Here is a 16,549-nt window from a genome sequence, read left to right on the forward strand (position 1 = left end):
AGACAGTATGATTCCAAGACTCCTCATACTTGCCCTCACACTGTCTAAAGCACTTCATGAAGAATTAAGTTCCCGAGGTACTTCATGGAAAATCATACCTTATATCGCTGTTTTCTCATTTCAGAGAAAATTAAAGGTAAAATTTATTATCCTTATTTATATATATAAATACTCTGAATCTTTAAATTCCTTTCAAAAGATTCAGTGGTTAGCTACTATTGAATTTTACATCTACATTTTCACCCATCGTCATCCTCTTCTCAGTGCTCTCAGCGTCTATTCTTCTACTCTCTGACAATATCAATATAGTGTTTATACTTTTTTTTAACACTTAGTTTATCCACATCAAATATTTTCACAGACAAAATCTGAGTAACATAATAAGTAGAGTGTAACTTCTTGATATAATTACAGAATAATATTCTTACTAAAATAATTAATAATTATTAATTATAATATTTTAATATTTATTATTTTTAATAACTAATATTGTGAAGTCTATAAAGATATTTTATTAAATATATTTAGAAATTGATAAAAGCTTTAGTATTTTTTTTCAGTATTTATATTAGATAATGATAAAGCGATAATAATAGTAGCTTCAAATAAAATAAAAAATATTAATAAATATTTCAGAATTATAGAATTTTTAAATAATAATTTTAAATATAATTTTATAATTTAAATATTTAATAAGTAAAAAATTATAAATTTTTTAATATAATTATATACTAAGTGAATTATCATACTGAGTAAATTATCAGTTTAAAATATTTTTTAATTTAACTATATATTTATTTTAATATATAATTATACAAATAATTTCTAATAAAAAGACTTAAAATTCTTTAAAGTAAGAGAGAAGGCTTAAACTTATAATAAATACTATTAAAAAGTAAAAAATATTTTTAATTTATGAAGCTGTAAAATTATTTAATATATTATATTCAACTCTTATTTATCAACTTCATAACTGATCTTCATATATGAATTTATATGCAAATTTATATATATTATCTTCTGCTAAAGAGAATAAACTAGTTCAATAAGTGTTAAATTTAATTAAATAAGAATTTTTTTCTAAACTGGCATTTATTAAAAATATAATTAATTATCTTTTTATCTTACAGTATTATAGTACTACTTCTTCTAGATTAGTAAGAACTGAATTTTAAGACTGATTAAATATTGTATAAAGCTTCAAAACTACTATTTTATATATTATAATCATGACCAGGTAAAATGTGAAGATATAAAAATTATTTAGAGCTGATTTAAAATCTTGAGAAATATAATTATTAAGTATAGAATTTTATTAAAAGATATATACAACTTTGATAAAATTGACTTTATAATAGAACTCTATATAACTACTAAGATTATTATTAATAGTAAGTACTACAGTTAGACTAAGTGTAAAGGGTTAAGCTCTAAGAACTAGAGGCTAGTCCTACTATATAACAAGGATGAATTGCTTGAGAAAGGGAAGAAAAGAATGAGATGAGAACTCAAGCTTAAGCAAGCTCACGTAGCATGATCACGTGCGCACATGCAAATGATGGCTAGGCTGAGTCAGCCAGCCAGAGCAAATCTAGGGGTTCAACCTCTTATAATACCTTCCTTCTCCCTCTTTGTTGCAGGCCTTTACAACTATTTAAAGCCCTCTTTACATCTAATTTTGCCTGCTGAGAGGTCTCCCAAGTGTTCAAGACCTTCACTTCTTGTAAGAGACTCATGTCATTCCACATAAACTCAGCTCAACTTACCCATTTAATGAGGTATTACTTTTTCCTCTGATAGATTCATTCACTCTGAATTTTCTCAATCTCAAACTCAGGTCCTTTTGAGATCTCTATAGCAGGTGGCTGTCAGTCAGTTTGCCTCTGACTAGGCAGGGAATCTGTCACCACAGCATGTAGAAGCTTTACATTAAAGACATTATGAATGTCAGATAAGATGTTCAGTCAATAAATATGAGATTTCATCTTTTCTAGCATAGTATATTGATTGTATTTCATGTCTAGCTTCTTGCACAGGTGATTAGTTCTCATGTTCTCTAAGCTCAACCAGATCTTATCTCCAGGTTGAAAGCTTGAAGCCAGATCTCTTTATCTATTCACATATTTCTCTTGAGATTACTGAGCATCTGTCATTTTTACTTGAGCTCACTTCAACACTTCACAGGTTTTTCTCATATAATCATCTGCAAACTCAATGAGATTATGTGGTGTTTCAACAGAGGGTGCATCAGCTATATCAATGAAGAAGACATGGAAAAGATGTGTTAAAAAGAATAAGCTCACACCTGTTGAGGCAGCATCTTTATTATTGATGATCAGCTCTGCTAGAGAGAGTCATTCACACCAGTCATCCTGTTGAAAGCTAATATACTTGTGTAGATAGATTTTCAGAGTCTGATTCATTCACTCTGTAGCTCTGTCAGTCTCTGAGTAATAAACTGTGAAAAGTCATCTCTTAATATCTAATTTCTCACACACTCAAGTTCAAAACATGCTTGTGAAAGCTGATCCTTAATCTGATACTATCATCTTAGAAATGCCATGTCAAGGAATGATGTTGCAAAGGAACACTCTAGTCACTGTCTCTACATCAGTTTTCTTAACTGCTTTTAATATAACTCTCTTGGTCAGTCTATCTGTTATAATTATGATGTTCATGTATTCTTTAGAGCTCAGTAAGTTCATGATAAAGTCCATGAAAAGCTTCTACCACATATGTTCAGGAATGAGGAGAGGCTTAAGCAGTCTCTGATGTTGATCTCTTCATATGGTGTTTGATCTGCAAAGATGACAGTTTCTGATCATTCTTCTCACATCAGCAGCATAGCCTGGCCAGTAGAACTCATGTCTTAGAACTCCTGCCATTTGCTCCCACCCAGGATGGCCAGTAAGAGATGAGTCATAAGTCTCATGTACTAATCTGGTTTGAAGAGGTTTGAAGTCTGGCACTCACTTACAATCTCAAAAGAAAAGCTCTCTGTTCTCATTTAAAGAGCACTCAGAGACAGAGGTCTTAATGCCAAGTTCAAAAGGAAATTTGAATCTTCTTTTATGAAGAGTTTGCTCCAGATGCTGCAGAATCTTATCATTTTTGTGAGCCTCATTTCACTGAGCTTGAAGAGACATCTCAGGTTTCACATTGACAGCAGCCACTATTGGTTCCATTCCAGATGTCAGTACATTAAACTTGAGTAGTTGAGCTTGCCTCTGCTTGATTCTCTCATCATCAGCACTCTGTGGCATGTTCTGCTCTCTTCATGATAGAATGTCTGGTTCAGCATTCAACTTCCATGACTGGTAATCAATTCTGAAGTTGAATTGATAGAGAATATCCATCCAACATAGCTGTCTTTTATTTAGTCTGTGTGTAGTTATAAAGTATTCTAGATTCTTATGATCTGTGAGAATCTTGAATTTCTTTACACTTTGTAGCTCAGTGTCTCATATCTTTAAACACTCAATTATTGCTAATAACTCCTTATCATGAATCTCATAGTTGCATTTTGCAGGTGAATGCTTGTGAGAGAAGAAGGCACATGAGTGTAGAATGCTCTGCTTATCATATTGTAGCAGCACTCCTCCTGAGATGTAATCTGAGAAGTCTATTTCCAATATAGTCTCACAGTCAGGGTTAAATTGAAGCAGGATTGGAGCAGAGATAAACATTAATTTTAGACACTTAAAAGCTTCCTCAGCCTTGCTCATTCATAAAAAAGGAACATTCTTGCATGTAAGAATCATCAGTGAGGTCATGATCTTTGAGAAATCCCTGATAAATCATCTATAGAAATTGGCAAAGTCTAAAAATCCTCATATACCTTTAAGAGTAGTAGGTGTCACTCATTCCAAAACAGCTTTAACCTTCTCTGAATCTATTCATATACCCTTGCCTGCTTCAATGATGAATTCAAGATATTTTGTGCTGTTCATCTCAAACTCACTCTTTCTGATGTCTGCCTGTAGGCCTGCTTTCTATAGATGCATAAACATCTTTTGTACATGCTCATAATGCTCCTATAAGCTTCTTGAGGAAAATATCAAGATGTCATCTAAATAAGCTGAGCAGAAGTCATCCAGATATCTATGTAATGCCCAGTTGATATATTTTTGAAATGTGCACAGAGCATTGGCCAAATCAAAGGGTGTAATCAGCCACTCAAATAGCCTGTATCTGATTCTAAAGACTGTCATTCACTCATCACCTTCCATGATTTGAATCTTGTGAAAAGCTGCAATAATGTCCAGCTTAGTGAATCATTTAATCTGTTCAATTCACTGTAGAGTCTTACTGATTAATGATAGAGAATATTGATCCTTTCAGATGATTTTGTTAAGAGCTTGATAGTCCACACAGAATCTTAGTCCACTCTCAGACTTCTTTACAAATAGTATAAGGGTGGCTGCAGGGGAGTTGCTCACTCTAATAAAATTCTTATCTAGATAATCTATAAGAGTCTTTTGCAAAACCAGTAGTTTCTCTTAAGATATATTATATAATAGGCCTTAAGGGAGTTGTTCCATGCTACCATCAGCCTTTTTAATCAGTTCAATCCCATGATCTCTACCTGGGCCATGAAGTGGGGGTAGAGTGTCAGTGGATTCCTTATCAAATATATTCAAAAACTCATGATAATGTTCAAGCAGCTTTTCTCTAGGGTCAATCTTTGATTTCACTTCTAGAGTCTTTTGAATGTCAGCCAAACTGACAGTGAAGATCTTGATGTTTCACTTCTCTCAAGTGCTCACAAGCCTAGAGAAGCTTACAGCAGAGATGGAAATCACATCAGCTTTTGCATTTGAACTAGACTCTATCTCTATGCCACTCTCTTCAAATCTCATAATTCTTTGATGAAGGATCACAGTCACCTTTTGCTGGGCCAGCCAGGGGTCATCTAGATACATATCATGACTATGTAACTCATTCACCATGTAGAGAAAGACCTGTTCAGTTACATGACCACCTATATCAATTTGAATGCCAGTTACTATGCTCATAGAGAGTCTCATAGAGTCTTCAAAGCCAGTCATTTTAACAGAGGGAATTTCAATGCATGAGAGCTTCTGCTTGTTAATGTAGGATTGAGAAATAAGATCATAGACATTACATTCACTGTCTATCATTGCTCTAGTCAAAAAGACATTATCTACTAGAGCATTGACAGTGAAAGGTTTGAATATCATCTTAGATTTAAATCTTCTCTATTGCTTTCTCATAAGCTTCTTATTTTGCTTCTTTCAGTATCTTTTAGTTGGAGCTACTCTTTTCTCAAATCCCCACCCATATTCACATCATCATTGTTCAGTACCAGCTCAGAGATTACCTTAGCTATCATAGAGGTGACAGAGCATTTAAGAGATTTGAACAGATAGCTCTTAATCATATGACCTCCAGCTCTGCATCTCAGGCACAGGCCTTGCTCTCTTCATTGATTAACCTCTGTCTGATTTATCAATTTGATGTGGTGGGCACTTGGGGTCACAGTATCAGGAGAGAGATTCATCAGATCATCAGCAGAAGCTTGAGACCAGTTTCATTAGTCAAGAACAGCATGATGAAGTAGAGAGTGTGAATTAGATGTTGTATGATCTGAAGAAGATCTGCCCTCATAATGTTTAGACCACTGTTTTAAAGTCTTAAGCTCAGAGAGTTGATGATCAACTAATCTAAGCTCCTTGCAGTAATTCTTGTAGAGAGATGGTTCTCTTACACTCATCATGCCTTTCCTCAGCTTCATGCTTAGAGTGAATTTCAAATATCTCTTTTTAATGTGATCATCTCATCTGTGATCATCAGCTTCCAGCAGTAGCTGATTAAATTCAGACAGAAAGTCAAAGAGAGCTCTTCTACTCTGTCATAGATTGTTGAGCTTTTGCATAGCCTTTTTCTGTCATGCAGAATCACTAAAGAGCATGTGTGTCTGCTTCAGTAAGCTCTCTATCATGAAGTTAATCTTGTCCTTATTATTCTCAACTCAGAGATAAACTTGAGCTGCTGCCATTTCTTTTAGTCTTGAGTACACATATCAAGCACATTCCTCATTATTATCTAAAGCTTTTCCATCAATCTTAAGTTTTGATTGAAGCTTTAGCTCTCACTGAGGGTAGTGCTTCAGATTAGAACCATCATACTTCTCACAGTTCAGTAGCTTGATCTTTGGTCTTCTGACTGCAATGAGTGATTGCAGATTCAATTGAGAGAGAATTGATGTCAGAGTGTTCAAAGCTTGTTGTAGATTAGCTATTTCAGCTTGCTGAGCTGCTATTAAATTCCTGTTCTCACACTGGACCTGTTCCTGCTGTTGGAGAAAGATCATTCATTGTTGTTCAAAGCTGCTGAGGGCATCCCTGCTCATTGCTTTGTGTTGATTCATTTATGTATTTGTTGTACAAGTCTGTCACTTTATCTCATTCAGCTAGACATTTTCAATGTTGCTCATTTGTTTGTTAGCATGATTGCTAACCCAGTCTATTCATATATCAGTGCTATCACTGAACTTCATGATGCAGGATTTAAGGCTCCCAATAGCCTATCATATGTCAGCACATTTGCTGAGCTTTGTGATACAGGATTAAGACTCCCAGTGGCCTATCAATGAAAGGAGTGAAGCAATTCATAATGTAAAGGGTTAAGCTCTAAGAACTAGAGGCTAGTCCTCCTATATAACAAGGACGAATTGCTTGAGAAAGGGAAGAAAAGAATGAGATGAGAACTCAAGCTTAAGCAAGCTTGCATAGCATGATCACGTGCGCACGTGCAAACAATGGCTAGGCTGAGTCAGCCAGCCAGAGTAAATCTAGGGGTTCAACCTCTTATACTAAGCTGCTATCAACTGGAAATTGAGAATGAGTTACTGTGATTGATTCAGTCAATATGCCAGAATGAGCTCTATTGTCATATATTATTTTTAAAGATCTTTCTGCAGATTGAAGACTTGATATCAGTTTTAATGACTAGACTATAAATAAAATATATCTTAAATAATTTATATAAATATTTATTCTAGAAACAAATCTATATTAAATTGATTTATATATATATATATATATATATTTATATAGATATGATAGTTATCTTACTTCAGAATTTGATCAAATCTACAAGAATATTAAAATTATTATATTCTATATATCATCTTATTTATTATATTTTATACAATCAATAGATGTGAGTATTTTTGCAGTTCTAAAGCAAGTATATAGAAGTCTAGTTTAATAGTAAATGTAGATTAAAATAAATATCATTAGAAAGTTTAACTTTTTAAATATCTATTCAATAGCATATATAGAAATATTCAAAGCTCAAACTATTTAAAGTAACTTCAGAACTACTAGAATAGTATAATTCTAGTCTAATTATGTTATTCAACAACTAGATATTTAACTTCATATCTTTATGTTATCATCTAGCAGATTTAGTTTATCATTTTAAATACTTCAAACATCTAGTAATCTACGCCAATTGCAGAAGTAGATGAGTAAAATTAAAAATCTTATAAAGAAAAGTCAGCAGCTTTAAAATTTAATAGAAGATATTGATTAAATTATCAAAACTTGTGAATATAATATAATCAGCATCACTATTATAAGAAAGTAATATCAGAATATATTCAATATAAATAAAATAAAAAAGTAAAAGTGAAATAGATTTAGACTTTAAATTCAACATACAAAGGTTTTAACTAGAAACAAAGCTTAAAATTTTATTATTTCCTCTACTGCATCTGTTGATCAAAAAGTTATTTAACTCTACAAGTTACTATCTTCAAGTCTATATCATACCTACAAGCTCTACTATATTATAGCAATTGCAATACTCTCAGATATACAAAATTAAGATATTCTCAATTACATTTAATTTAATTTAATTTAATTGAGTGTTATAATGTATAAATATTTGAATTTAAATCTATTTAGTTGAAATATACTGATTTTGATGATCTGCTCAATGTAAAGACTTTCTCAGTATAAAATTACATTATATAATTTTTATTTTAAAATGTTTTAAATTAGATTTTTAATATTTTATAAAAGTACAGATAATCTTCTTCATCAATAAAGTATATTAAAACGTCAATTTTTTTTATAAAGCTTGATAAAATCTTTGTAAATATTAAGATATTTTTTAATAAGTATGAAATTATTTAATATTTTAATTTTTTTGACTTTTATCTAAGGTTATTATGTTAAAATTAATGAATAAAAAATTTATTTATTTTATTTATATATATATTTTTTTTTAAAAAAACAAATTGACAATATTTATAACTGAATTTAATTAAAAATTTTATAGTAACAATTAAAATTTTCTCACGCATTGCAGTTGATTAATTAGAAAAGATATAAGGGTTGTTATTTGATTTTGGCTTCTCGCTCCGGTGGTCCGCTGGATTACGTTGTCATCCGAACACTGATGTGAAAGTTCGATTTAGGCAACAAAAATTTCAAGGCTCAAGTATCTGTAGTTTACATGTTTTGTGCACTGGAGATGAGATACCCCTTATTAATAATATGTTGAAAGCTGTGCTGGCTATTTGCAGGATATGAATAGCTAACTAAGAACCATTTTTCCATAGCTATCAATGGCGTTGTCGAAAACGCTCAAAGTCATTGAAACATCAGGCATCAACTAACAGCAGTTGTACAATACATAATTTTCCACTTCAGTTTCTGATCCCGATTTACCAGTTGACAGGGGTATTTGAAAGCAGTAACAAAACGAGCCTTCCATCTAAAATATATGAACCATAAGATCTACATCAAGCACTTAATAAAAACAAATAATTTTCTCGAAAATAATTGGACAAGTGGTCACTTGACCTTCGCTTCGCTCTTTGATTCCGTAGGGATATCAGAGATCCATCAACGTGATCGCAAGCGCTCTAAACCAGCAGTACAAGAATTGTTATACCAGTTCATTTTGATGTTGTCAATAAACCAGATGACAGGCTTATCTCCAACGAATGCTGAAAACTGGAGACCGCTGATGCCACTAAAACTATCACCAAAGTCCAATGGAGAAAGGGCACAGTTTTCGTAGTCAGGGCATGGTGGGAGGGTGAATGTGCGGGTTCCAGCATCCTCTTCTGTTCGGGTCACCGTTGAGTATCTAACTGCTGACACCGTGACTGCGCAAGAGTTATTCGTAGAGCCATTGTCGCAGCCAAAATAGGCGGAGTAAGCGTCAAACCAGAATGTGTTAATGCTACTACGGGGACCTGCGCCAAATTGACCTCCAGCTAGCAGCCCTGCATATGGGGAGCCGTGGTTGTCCTCGCCTGCCGAAGGAACGTAGATTCCTATGTGAGGGTTGGAAATAGGAGGATATGGTTCAGTTGGAGGGGGACCATAAGCCCATCCGTCAGAAAAGAAAAGATGGTAATACGGGTTGAAGATTGGAGGAAATGGAGCAGTGTTATTATCAGCTGGGGAAAACCTCGGCAGGTCGTCAAACTGGATGTGGTTAGAAATTAGTAGTGTTTCAAATGATGAATGACGGAATGCGACTGCACTTACATCCATGGTAAATTCACCCAATTCTCCACACTTTGTCGGAACTGATGAAGGTGTAGTTATCGTCTTGGTGCTCTCAACAACTGATGTCGGGCTTGGAGCTGGGGATGACAATGGAGAGCCCTTCCATACGTTGAACCACGAGACAACCCGGTCGTTAATGGTTGCGGTAACCATAGCTCCAACTTGTCGTTTGCTGATGGGTTCATTTGCTGGCTGGGACAGAAATGGAGGCTTAGGGATTGGAACTCCTGAAACAATCAGTATCCCTGTTCCTTGGGCCATCGTGCTGGTCGGGATTGTGGAGTTCCATCCGCTTGAGCCATATGCCCTAGAAGGAACAGCTGAGAGTGTGGTTGGAATCGCTGAAGTAGTAGGTGCAATTTTAGTGGATGGGGATGGAGTGGGGAAGGTAAGATGAGTGGATGAATTGGTTGAAGAGACGGGAGTAGAAGACGTAGTGCTAGCGGATGGAGAAGGCTGAGTGATTAATATCTGAGACGCCTCAGTGCTGCGATGAGTCACAGGGGTAATGGACTGTGATATCGGTTCGTTTGCCAAATAGCTTGACACTGGGGCATCAATTAAAGTCAAGGTAATTACCTTAGTTAAAAAGGATGTGACAATAGTCGTGTACTCAGAAACTGGGATTGGGTAAACTGTTGCCGTTATAGTTGCCTCAGTAGTAGTAGCATGCTTGATATTCTTTGATTCAGGAGTTGGCGCCTCACAGACAGAATTGCCTTCAGAGTCAGGGCTTGCTGTGGATAGGGCAGAAGAAAAATACTGAGTGATGGTGACATAGACAGTTTCCGTGATTGTCGTGGTTAAAGTCTGTTTCTTGGAAGACGTGCAAGACTCAGGGAGAACATAAGACGTCATTGTAATAGTTACAACCTCCGCGTTTGTACCATTCCAGCTAAAGAATTTTTCATATCAGTTGAAAATGTGGGTTCAGGGAAGCACCAAAGACTAGCCAAATCAAACAAATAACGTAGAATCACCAATGGCATTCCATTAAAGGGGTTATGGTTTAGGACTCCATAGGGCATTTATCACTCAAATCGTCAAATGAAAGAAGGGCACGCTCCCTTCACTGAGCACTCATGGTAGAGCGCATAGGGGATGTGAATGCAGCATGGGAACGTGAATGAAAACCAACGGGACGAGGATGAGATAAGACTCAACAGGAATCACAGAAAACATCAATCTACCTTCGTGGCAAACGAACTCCAGCGGTTAGGGCAATAAATCCCGCCCACATAGCAGCATGGACATGCATAATGACAGCGGATTGCCAAAGGGCGCGTGATGTAGAAGGGAAAAGGAAGGAAACCCTGAGAGTATCAGGGAGATGACAGGAAGAGTTCGAAACAGATCAACTCGCCAAAGGAGTTTGTGTCAAGAGTCTAGGATCGGGTCTTGAAGAGAAGAGAAGATGTGAACGCTATTGAGAAGGTGATGACAGGGTTGAGAGCGAGATGTCAAAACAAAGGAGTGTGCCGGCGATGTCGTGTATGGTCGTGTGTTTGTGGGTTGTGTATAGCAACCTTTAGGCGGTGACCCCATGTGACCTCCTTTGTTTATTGCGCGGTTCTCTCTTGCGTCTTCCCGGCCAGCATGGCGGCAGAAACAGTGCAGATAGAAGCTGTTGCTACACATCCACAGACGCTCTTTGAAACTGATCATCAGATTGATCTGTTCTGCCCACGTTTTGACCGGGCATTACCTTCTAAAGTTCAGAATCAGGAACCTGAGGGCCTCCACCAGCCCCTGGACACGATGGAAGACAAAGTCTACTTGGCATTTACATGCAAAACCAAGAGACTCAAGTTTGCTAGAGAATTGTTCTTCCTCCCCAGAGGCACAATGCGGAAGAACTGATGGACAAGCTGCAAGACATCATTATCTAGATGATTCGGATGCTTCAATCCTGCCAGCGTCAAGTCCAGGCATAGACTGTAAGAAGGCTTGGACAAGCCCAATTTTTTGCTCATTTGCGACTGCTTATACAGCCTGTCATTTCTAATAAAAAAAATGACAAAACCAAATAAGTAATTAACAATTTGTAGTAATTACATAAAATGTAATGGCGAAATCATGTTGATCTAACTGCAGAAGATAGGAATTTTGCGGAGCCAGCAATTAGAGAAATCAGAGGAAGAGAACCCCCCAGTTCGCGCACTTCTAAACATCAAGAGAGGAAAAGCCGTCAAAATGCAACTGTCTCACATGCATGAGATTTGCGAGAAGAAAGAAGGCAGTGCATGGAATGCATTTTAGTGAAGTATTTAATCACGCAGCTTGCGAAATGTTCCTTGGGAATTCCTTGCAAGCATGAGCAAATTGTTGATGGCACAGCCACATAATGAATGCTAATGATATAAACCACAAATTACAAACAATCAGGATCACTCTGGGATTACCTGGCAGTTGGAAAGATTGATATTCGTATCTGAACAAGTCGATGGCTATATGTGGCTCTGGACACAATTTTTGGTCAAAAGATGAAAGATGGTTAATCTGTCGTCGAGAAGGAAGGGGAAAGGTTGTCTAGAACCACCACCACAACCACCACACCACCCTTCATTTAGCGAGCCTATCATATTTTAGCGTGCATGACGTCCATGCATAGATAGGTTCGCACGAACCCGAACAACCTTGAAAACTCCTGACTTCGAACAGTCAGTCTCCTTGAAAATATTCCTCAATCTCATGGAATTGAAGATCAAGGAATATAGGAGGCAAAGGTTGTCCCTCTGTTACACTCAATTTCCGTCGTTAGGATGCACTAAATGAACTTTCGAGGATAAGTTAATTACTTTTTTGGGGTGACCTTGCGACATGAATAATTTTTGAACTAGTTAGTTAACCATTAAAAAACCCATATTACAAAAGTACTTATTATTCCATCATTGAAACAACGGAAGGGGGTTGTCCAATTTAGCACAAGGCTCCGGATTGGCAAACTATATTGTCCACTTCTTAAGGGGAAATCCTCATTGACGCTCATGACCACACAGGTTAAAGGGATATTCAATACAACATACCTACAGAATTGTTTGTTGTTGTTCTAAATAACATCCCACACGTAGATAGACTCACAATAGATACTGATAAAAGCACGAAGAGTACAAGGTTACATATCAGGAAACATTAGCTAAATATCAGCTACGTATCAGGAATAAAACAAAAGAATAGTTAAATCTCAGAAGAACACCCCAGTGCTCAATAGTATTTTTGAAATCAACAATTTTTGGTCCATATTTCTGGAAAGGAGAATCGTGGAAGAATCGTATCCTGGCAGTGAACAACTTCTTGATTTCTGTTGATGTAGTGATATCGATCTTATGATGAACAGGGCTAGAAATTATGCATGAACAACATTTATCTTTCAAGTAGATGTCTGAAGATAAGTAATTCTAAATCGATAGATACATTAGTTGTCCCCCTAGCTTATTCATTTGACACCGAAATCCTCTGGAGGACGTACTTCTGCATGCACTGGTAAGATTCCCGGGACCTGGTCTCTACCAGACATCTCAAAGGGATTCAACGCATCAGGACACGCCTGTAGTTGAATTGGCAAGATATCACCATGTCAAGATCTGAGATGGCATCGACAACTGAAACCGAAATGAAATAGTCAAAGGTATGCTTCTGCTTCCAGCAGGGATGGTAGAAGCCGATCAGCACTGAAGGGTGAAACCGGGAGAAAGGGAAATGTAGAGAGTGGGATTTCTCTTTCACCGTGCATTTGCTCGGACACTTGAAATGGCATTTTATATGGAGACGTTGAAAAATGGAAATAGCCATAGGAAGATTATCCAGGCTTTGCTTATTTCAGATACATCCAGTGCAATCCTGGCTGGCATATTACGAACTCTCGCAGTAGCTCGCTTTGGGATTTAAGTCACAGTCCACGCTTATTTCAGAATGGAAGAGACTGCTCTCAGAGAGTAGATAAAATGATAGCTTTTCCATAGCTGTTGTTACATAACCTTGGCGTTGGTCGAGAAATAAAATCTCCTATCCGAAGGTTTGCGAAAGTTTTCGAAGAATGAGGAGGTAGCTAATATGTACAATGACATAGTCAATTAGCTGTTGTAGGTCGTCGTTTCCACGAATCCATGGATGTTGCAGGCATCTAATACCACTTGAGAAATCTGACAAGGAAATGGAAGTGATGTTCTAATCGAATCGCACTGCGTGAAGAAACTTATGGTCAGATATTTTCATTAGTCCCTTTCCCTGGCAAACAGGTGTCTAGGGTATTTAGCGACATCAGTCCCCGGAAAGTTTCCAACGGTCTGTCCTGATCCTTAATTGAGGAGGAAAAGTATTAATGTTGAAAGGACATGTCCATGCCATGTCGATGAACAGCACAACACAATGCTGAACAAGACAATGGAATCACTAGAGGTTTGAAACCTCGATGACCTCAGGCTGTCGATACCAATTTGCTAAATCGCAGGGTCCATAACTGAAACCACATTCTAGGGCATGTATGGCCGTAGTACGGTAGTTGCACTTACGGTGAAATTTGATAGGCCTGATGCGAAAAAGACATTGTTAATTTATGACCGTGATAACCGACAGCAACTAAGCTCCTATGGAAGGAACTCCGGCTTCATTCAGGAAGGTCATGCTGCCCCCACACGACCCGCCGGCTCCCCCGTCTCCTCCTGGTGCCCTGGTTTGCTGCGTGCCATTTGCATTTGACCTTGACCATGGCGCGCCACTTCAGCATTTAGTGGGGCGACTGATTTTTGAAAGGGCAGGTCGAGCAGCGTTTAAACGAGGTCGACGATGTAGTTATTATTGGTCAACAGTCTTCAAGGATGTATAGTTAGCGGTCAAGGCAACAAAACGAACGGGCAAATGCAAAATAATTTTTCCGACGACATCCCAATCCTCACCTGAAAAAAAAAATCTCTAAGTCAGGATGAAGCCATTGAATGCATGAAACGTAGCTAACAGAATAGGTCTTTACTACGTCCTTGGCAACATCAGTGATGTATTTCCCCCATTTTGTTCTTGCACATGAAGTGATGTGCAGCAATGGGCTTAGTTGTTGCTGATTAGCAGAAGATGGAACATTTTGTTGGAACTGGTTATTTGTGAGAAGCAAGTCTGAAAAGGAGGATCTCAATTGATATATTCTCAACTTCTCTCAACTCTCTCATGGCAATACTCCAGTCCGCATTTATGGCTATTATTATGTCATCCATGAGAGGGCTGTGGCATAGTGACGTCGTCCATCGAGAAAATCAACTTCACTAGTTAACAAATATCAAAAAGAAAGATGGACAGCATTAAAGCCTACCAGAGGTGTTTGCGGAAAGTCCATCCCTCTCCCTCAAGAAAGATGCGAAGTGCCATTCCTAGCTCCCTCTGGTGAATCCGGCATTTCTGCTATTTGAGATTCAAGTTTCCCCGGGTAATCCATTACATTCTCTGCGGCCTGGTGATAACTAGACAAGTTAGGCGAACCTGTCCTGAATTGGCGAATGTTATGCCAAGTGGGAGCCAGGTTCTTTTGAAGCGCAAACCAGGTTTGGGCATTCAAATATAAGTGGCCCTAAAGGATTCAATGATTTGATCAATACTATTATCAGGGGTGCCTAACGACTCCCAAGCAAATAGGACCCCGTTTAAAAAAAAAAAAATATGAGGGGCAGACCCACCTCGAATTTGCATTCCACTTGGGTCCAATTGATCCTCATTCCTATGACGGGATCATTCATGCTGTTCTCAGAAGAGTTAGAGATGAGCCCTTTTTATTCATGCCTGAGAACCATTTTCATCAGGACGAAAGGATTGTTAAAGAGCATTAGCATTACTTGTGCATGACGACTGGTGCTATGCAGCAAACTCTAGGGTCCGAACGGTTGCGGATCGTCTTTGGTGCTTCCTGTTTCCTTCCTAAATAATCTGAGAGGGAAAATTCCCAGTCTTCGACTAGTCTTCATTCGTGCCCCATCCATTGGACCATGGTCCTGATATCGAGTTAACAGAATCAGTCATTCACTTTACAACAGAAAGGCTCAGGGCGACTAGTTCATTCTGATCACATATCGCCATTATTGTTCAATGAGAAAGTCGCAAATTGTCCTTTACCTTCCGCCTAGCTGCCACTGCTCCGCTTAATGACGAAACGAATCGACAATGGGAGCGATGTGTCTCGTGTTTAGGACCCGCCACTTTCCTACTACTCTATCCCTTATCTGTCTCTATCATGAATGAAGAGATTTGAAAGGTAGTCGCTATTGTTAATAACAGAGCTAGGAGACACAAAGGAAAGTGAAAAAGGTCGGGGTCTTTGTGTTTATCTTTGGATCCTTTTGAAGATAATCCTACGTACGAGGGCCTCGTCCATCCTTTCTTAAGTCGTATGCACTGACTACTTATTGTTCATGACGATGCACTATCGAATGGACCTCACGAGTTGCTGGGGATCCCAATTGCGATGACTGAATTCTACGGCTGTAAGTATAGATCGAAGAAGTCCAAACCTCAAGCCTCTAGGGTCCTGGTTTAAAAGTTGATGACCCGAGCCAACCCTTAGAACTAACGAGCAGATCATATGGACGTTGGTTCTGCGGAGGCCCAGACAAGGTTGTGAACATTTCAAAACAAACAAACCTTTTATTCACCCTGCCTGCAAAGACCGATTTGCTGGCTTTTTGCTTTTCTGCCTTCGATATGTCCGTGCGTACGCGGCATGTTCGATATGTCTGCCAATAGGTTGCAATAATGACCAGGTTCTGAATTTTCACTCTGCCATCGTCTCAAATGCGAGTTTCAGTTCTAACAAACGGCCCGAACTCCAGCTCATTCTTTGAAGTTCCATCTCATCTTGAAGGATGACTGACCACTTGACGGTTTTCAGAGTTTAATTCGTAGTTACTAAAATATTGCTCCAAGTTTTGAACTCACTCTGGCTGGTTCCTGTTTACCAAACCCCGATCGAAAACAAGGTGCGGCTTGCGGTACCTGGTAGCTAATGATATGTACCC

General features: G+C 37.7%; 3 protein-coding genes across 3 annotated transcripts; 2 read left to right on the forward strand and 1 right to left on the reverse strand.

Annotated features, from left to right (window-relative positions):
• Positions 1-8,879: 8,879 nt before the first annotated feature.
• Positions 8,880-10,412, reverse strand: PAAG_07939 (hypothetical protein; the record flags this gene model as incomplete). The annotated part of the gene is made up of 2 exons (XM_002790204.2): positions 8,880-9,470; positions 9,534-10,412. The coding sequence occupies 2 exons, from the start codon at positions 10,410-10,412 to the stop codon at positions 8,880-8,882; spliced, it is 1,470 nt and encodes a 489-aa protein (XP_002790250.2).
• A 738-nt stretch (positions 10,413-11,150) lies between these two features.
• On the forward strand, positions 11,151-11,414 carry PAAG_07940 (hypothetical protein; the record flags this gene model as incomplete). Its single annotated transcript, XM_015846379.1, has 1 exon — positions 11,151-11,414. The coding sequence occupies one exon, from the start codon at positions 11,151-11,153 to the stop codon at positions 11,412-11,414; it is 264 nt and encodes an 87-aa protein (XP_015700814.1).
• A 2,508-nt stretch (positions 11,415-13,922) lies between these two features.
• Positions 13,923-14,252, forward strand: PAAG_12469 (hypothetical protein; the record flags this gene model as incomplete). The annotated part of the gene is made up of 2 exons (XM_015847951.1): positions 13,923-13,952; positions 14,031-14,252. The coding sequence occupies 2 exons, from the start codon at positions 13,923-13,925 to the stop codon at positions 14,250-14,252; spliced, it is 252 nt and encodes an 83-aa protein (XP_015702453.1).
• Positions 14,253-16,549: the final 2,297 nt, after the last annotated feature.

Source organism: Paracoccidioides lutzii (assembly GCF_000150705.2).
Source record: "Paracoccidioides lutzii Pb01 unplaced genomic scaffold supercont2.27, whole genome shotgun sequence".
Classification (NCBI taxonomy): Eukaryota; Fungi; Ascomycota; class Eurotiomycetes; order Onygenales; family Ajellomycetaceae; genus Paracoccidioides; species Paracoccidioides lutzii.